The sequence below is a fragment of the Mercurialis annua genome, linkage group LG5, assembly GCF_937616625.2.
Source record: "Mercurialis annua linkage group LG5, ddMerAnnu1.2, whole genome shotgun sequence".
Taxonomy (NCBI): Eukaryota; Viridiplantae; Streptophyta; class Magnoliopsida; order Malpighiales; family Euphorbiaceae; genus Mercurialis; species Mercurialis annua.
In genome coordinates, this window is record NC_065574.1 from 47833706 (window position 1) to 47839993 (window position 6288).

The 6288-nt window shown below is 31.7% G+C and overlaps 1 protein-coding gene across 1 annotated transcript; it reads left to right on the plus strand.

Annotated features, from left to right (window-relative positions):
• Nucleotides 1-1311: 1311 nt before the first annotated feature.
• LOC126680425 (deSI-like protein At4g17486) lies at nt 1312-5754 on the plus strand. Its single transcript, XM_050375553.2, has 4 exons — nt 1312-1561; nt 3509-3759; nt 4353-4640; nt 5187-5754. The coding sequence occupies exons 2-4, from the start codon at nt 3549-3551 to the stop codon at nt 5429-5431; spliced, it is 744 nt and encodes a 247-aa protein (XP_050231510.1). The 5' UTR covers nt 1312-1561; nt 3509-3548; the 3' UTR covers nt 5432-5754.
• The last annotated feature ends 534 nt before the right edge of the window (nt 5755-6288 follow it).

Below are 6288 nucleotides of genomic sequence, written 5' to 3' on the forward strand. Positions count from 1 at the left end.
GATGGCAATCTTGTAATATTACTATTCAAAGGTGTAAATAAGTAAAAATCGAATTTACAAGATTGCCATCATTTTAATGACGTGTCATAATGTGATATGTTAGTCTACGGATGACGTGATAGACCGAGTCTACATAAGAATTTCTCCTATAATCATGAACTATTATATGTTATTAATGATAAGTTTGCTATTTTCATGGAGCAGAGATCTGAATTATTATTGACAATATTTTTGGTATTTTATCAAGGAAAATGCTATTTAATTCGTCAAATCCACCTCCAAAAATATATATCTTAAATTTCAACTTTTAATTCATCTACTCTTTTAATGCCACATAAGGTGGGTTAAAGAAGGTGGGTTAAAAAGGAGGATTATATAGCATTACTCTTTTATCAATCAAACTTATTTAAAAATCAAGTCGCCGATTTTATTGTTATCATCAAATAGAGTAATGGATAACTGAATTTCACATTCAAAAAGCTCTGTGAATATTATTGGAGTATATAAATATACATATTTATTATTTAATTTTTTCTAAAATATATTATTTTATGTTGATCAATTTTTTTTATTTTTATTAATAAAATGTTTATTATCATCATAAAAAAGACTTCCAACATCAAAATGCAACATGTTAATGCAAAGTAAAGTCATAGTCCATTAACTATATTTTCTTAAAACATATGGTCATAAATACTTGATTTACCATTTCAAATAGAATATTTAAATCACATCATCAAGCAATAGAATTAGAAACATAAAATATCCTTCTTGTAAAGTATATTTAATAAATAAGAAAAAATCATTTATGCCACTAAGATTTGTTTACAAAATCAAATGAGCCTCTAACTTTCATAAAGGTTCAAATATACCCTTAATATCTTAAAAAGTGAATCACTATTTTGATTTATAAATGAGACGTTGGCGGTCTGATTGTCAAAATCGAAGGACTTATTTATTCAACTTTTAAAATTTTAGGACATATTCAAATCTTTTCAGATATTGAGAGTCTAATTAATTCTATAATCAAATTTTAGGAATATAAATGAACTTTTTCTCATTAATAAATTAAAATCCACTTCTAAAATCTAATTTGAGATTTAGTTTAGATTACCTTCCAAAAAATAGCCAATCCAATCCAATATTACTACCAAAAATTGGAAAAGAAAAAGAGTGAAAATGAAGAGAAGTATGATGTTGATAGTCAAATTAGCAAAAGCAAAATAAGTCATTCAGTCAACAACCAATGAGTCCAATCCTCTTTAATATTTTACCTTTATCAGCAAATTTAATAAAAATAAAATTATTTCTTTATTCATTCTTCTCTTTCCTCATTGGTTTTCCAATAAAACTCTGTGCTTCTCCAGCTTTCATTTTTGTCAGCTCAAATTTTTGAAACCAACAAAAACCAAATTTTGTGTGGGTTTCAGTCACACTCCCACTCTCTTCATTTTCAAGAAAAGCTCCATTTTTGAACTAAAAAATATTAAAAAAAGTTTGTTTTTTTATGGTGGCATTCCATTTTCAGTTGCCATGGTTCTTGAATTTCATCTTTAACCAGGTTTGTACTTACTTTAATTTATGGGTTTGCTTTGTTTTTTGTGATTTTTATTTGGTTTCTTCAATTTTTGAAATTGGTTCAATTTTGTTTTTATGTTGGGTTTGGTTTATTTTTATAATTTGTGCATCTGTTGATCTGTTTTGTATTTTGGAAGATAAATTTGCTTACTTTATGTCATTGTTTTGTCAGCTTTTTTACTTGTGAGTGTTGAATTGAGCCTGAGATCTTCCATTTTTGATAAGTTGAAGGGTTTCAATATGAACTGAAAATTCTAAATTTGTGAACTTTGGATTGTGTAGCTTTGAAGAATGGGAGCAGTTCAAGATTTGTTTTTGTGGGTCATTAGCAATTGTCAGAATTTAGAGTTAATGAATCACTAAGTTTAAGTACAAATTAGGGCACTAAGTTTGCAATATTTAGTTGCTTATTCCTGATCTCTAATCATATTTGGACTGCTCGAATGTATCGGTATGTCATGAGTTTGCTCATCTTATATATGCAAAAAAACCAAATGTATATATGAGTAACTAGTATATTTACGAGTTTGTATAATTGTCTTAGAGATGTATTTGTAGGAACTTAAAGGTGGATTCGGTTGGTTATGAAATGAGAGAGAAATTGACTGAAATTGAAATGGATGAGAGTGCATATAGGATGAGACGGCAGAATGTTTGTGGATGAGTTAGTAAGAATAGTTGCATCATCAGCTAGATTACATTACTATATTGCACGGAAACTTCTCAAATACTACATACATTATCATGTAGATGGAAACACTTTTGAAAATCCGGAATACTATATTATAACCTATACTTGTAAAAAAATAACATTTTGCCGTTTTTCATTTCGTCATTTCCGTTTCAGCGTTTTTCGTCTTTGTTCCCGTGCTATATAGTTACACTATGAAGGTAGATTATCTAAGAAATTATCTTCTAAAGATAATGATTTATGAAATTCTTCCAATAGTTGGGCTGGAGATGCTTGGTATCTTTGCATTTTACAGACAGAAATAGTCTTTAATTTACTTTGCTGTTTACAGAAGCACCAAATGTCACTCAAGTTTCGTAAAGACTAGGCAAGTTGAACTGTGTGCATTCTAGGTTGACATGGTCTCTGGTAGATCAACTATATGGCATTCTAGTGGAGATTGACTGCAGTATGATAAAAATAGGGCATAGTTTAGTCAGATTAACCTGACTTAGGAACTTATGATCCCACCAAACAAGATAAAATTATGTTTTTCTGCTTATATAGTGTGCAATTTCAATGTTGGACGATGCTATGCTCTTTTTTTGTCCCTTCGTTTCAAATCTAGACTACTTCTTACTTTTTACCTCATTGTACCTTCGGAGGATGATCTAGTGCTTTGTTTTAAGAAGAGAACTAAATGTCAGCAGTAGCATGTCATAGGTGGTAAAATAGTATATATAAGTTAAGCGGGGCTTGCATTAAATGTTTTCTTGATAGAAGATGTTTCTGTTGCTCTTTTTTTGTATGAGACTATTGCTAATTGTCCATGCTGGATTTCTCGGAAAAAATATTTACATTTGTTTCTTAAAACATAATAGGTTGGGTCTGATTATACTGGAAACAAATTAATGGTAAATATTTTTCATATAGGATAACCAACTTGGTACATTCTTACTTTGCCTGCATTAGGAATTTTTTTCAAGTAATAGTGACCAGGCAGATCCTACACTAGCAATGTAATGCCTGTACAAGTGTAAAGTGTTCAAGTTTTTCAATTGATAGTTGAAAAACAAAATCTATATATGTTGGCTTGGGATCTGAGTATATAATCATTGTCTTAAAATAATTAGTGTATGTCCGAACACAGGCAATTCATTCTTGTACTTCAAATTCAAGATTTTTCGAAGAAATTAATTCAACTGATTTCTAATTTGAGCATCATACATACAGTTTAATATTATGTATGCGTATTTGCAGGTCAGAACTAACTAGACATAATCCTGCTTTCCCTTCGACCATGAAGGCAGGATTAAAGAACGGGTGGCACTCTGTTATGCCTGTTCCTTTTAGGGGTAAATCAGCCACTAGCTTTTGCGTTTTCCCGAAAGTCAAGTCAGCAAACTACACCACAGGCAACTCACCTGTATATCTGAATGTGTACGATTTGACAACCGTTAATGGTTACGTCTATTGGGCTGGCTTTGGAATATTTCATTCTGGAGTGGAAGGTTAGTTTTTAAATACCATTCTTAATTAATCATAATAACTTCTCGTCATGGTAGACTGCTACAAATTGCAATTTTCTAAGATCATGGATCATCTGATGGTCTGCATTATCATTGAGTTTAAACTGAAATCAAATTAATTCTTAGAGCTCTTGGTGATAGTTAAACTAACAAGATGTGTACATTACATCTTGTCATTAACCTAAGTGACAGCATAAATTGTTGTAATATCTAATCCAGAGTTTGAAAAAGGTCCTTGTTCATTCAGATTTTTCTTTATTGTTTAGAAAAGAAAATGCATTTGATAGCTGACAAATGCGAGCCATTCTTAAGTAGTACACTGACTAAAACCAAGTGTTCATTTGTTATCGACTTTGTTTATCAAATTCATTCTGAGTTTTGTAAGCACAAATTGTAGAAGGTTTACTCTCTCCTTTATATTATACGTGCCACATTAGTATTTAACTTGAATGGTGTTCATTGCCAAAATGATATCTGTCTAGTGTATGTAAATGCATTCTGTCTCTTGTTATTTTCTTAAATCATAATCCCATGATGATGCAAGGGCTTTCCTAATTTTCTATGGATGCTTGCAGTCCATGGTGTAGAATATGCCTTTGGAGCTCATGACTATTCATCAAGTGGCGTCTTTGAAGTGGAACCTCGACAGTGTCCTGGTTTCAAGTTTCGGAAATCAATATTCATGGGGACAACGTGCTTAGATCCTTTCCAGATTAGAGAGTTCATGGAACGAGAATGTGCAAAGTACAACGGGGACACCTATCATTTGATTGTTAAGAACTGCAACCATTTCTCCGAGGATATATGCCGCAAACTGACCGGTAATCCAGTACCAAAATGGGTAAATCGACTTGCAAGAATAGGTATTTGACAATTCCTTTTACCGCTACACTGTTGTCTTGAACTTAAATTGTTTGGTCCCAACATGCTATAAACACATGGGAGTCACTACTTCCTGTGTCGCAATTATCATGATTCATGGATATCGAATGCAAATAATTGTCATTGACTTTTTTTATATGTTGCCTATCTTTGGCCTTATTTTACTTTTCAACATGAATATGATATTTTTTTTTATATAAAACCCGTTCACCACATAAGCCAATGAAATTGTAATTCATCATTAAATGATTAAAAATTCTAAATAATTACAATTGATTGTTAACATTATTAATGATGTGTTATAATTTCATTGTTCTATGCACGGATTATGTGATGAACAAAGTCGATGTAAGAGTTTGTCAAACTGAAGATATATTATTTGTAGCCCTTCATGACTTTCCAATAGACGAAGTTGCTTTACTCATTGCACAATTATGTATTTTAGTCTGATGACTCTGATCTTCTCCATTCAGTGCAACTATATTGACAATGCAACTCATTTTTCGCTCATACCATTTTTCCTTCAGGTTATCTATGCAATTGCGTACTTCCGGAGACTCTTAAGGTCACCGCTGTACCAAATGACCCGAATTTCCAAGAATGCGACAATGAAAAGAAGAGACTAAGAAATGGCTTCAGTTGCTGGTCATCAATCTCAATGCCTCAGAGAGAAGTATCGTTGTCTTCATTGTTTTTACACTCTCACTACAAAGGCTGTCTGCCACCATGGGAGTTAAAAAGATCTAGAAAAGGCTCATCGAAGGACGGGTAAAACAATGTTATCCATGTCTCGTTTCGCTTAATCAGAACCAGTTCCCCATTTTCCAATTTCTAGCAGTTGAAAAGAAATTAAACAATTTCCTATCATCGGAGCCGGGGAAAGGGAGGTTTTGCCTTCCTCAAATTCTTCCGCGAGGCTGCATCTTCGGCGACTGGCTGCTGTTTGAGGTTGTATTCTATTGTGCATTCCTTTTTTTTTCTTAGTTGGAAAAAACCCCATGTAGATTATTCTGCTATTAGTATTGTTGTGCTTCATTACATTTTGTAGCAATGCCATTTCTTTTGGCTCAAAAAGTACATTCTATTTTGCATTCATATTATCTTGCATGCATTACATCGTTGCATTATGTTTATGAGACTCTGTTTTGATAATAATGCAAAAGATATACAAACAAATCAATTTCTTGAACTTTTATAATTCCAAATCAAGATTTCCAGTAAACTTCAAGATTTAGTAATTGAGTTGTCAATGTTTTTTTTCAAAAATTGCCAACTTAAGCAAAATTGCACGTTATTGGCGAAACAATTGATAATTTATTTATTTTTGTAAGTATATTAGCGAATTAGACAACACATTTTATTTTAAATTGTATGTTCTATGTCTGGTCATTGGTTCAAATTTTATCTCAAATTTCTTACAAATGTAAGTCTATTTGACTTAATAAAATTTAATGTATTAAAAAGAAGCCAATTTTACTCTTATAATAAAATTATCATATTATATAAGTAATTAGTCATTTGGCTGCAATGATAACCCTGACCCCGAAACGACAACGTTTGAACAAAAAGAAAATAACAGATTGTTAATTCGTTATGGACCAACTGCCAGCAAGAACACAGTTCAACTTC

Bases quoted from the DNA above. Each gene is read 5' to 3' on its own strand.
- LOC126680425 (XM_050375553.2), top strand. From the start codon at position 3,549: ATGAAGGCAGGATTAAAGAACGGGTGGCACTCTGTTATGCCTGTTCCT. The intron at 3,760-4,352 runs GTTAGTTTTTAA...GGATGCTTGCAG, and splicing joins ATTTCATTCTGGAGTGGAAG to TCCATGGTGTAGAATATGCC. The intron at 4,641-5,186 runs GTATTTGACAAT...TTTTTCCTTCAG, and splicing joins AAATCGACTTGCAAGAATAG to GTTATCTATGCAATTGCGTA.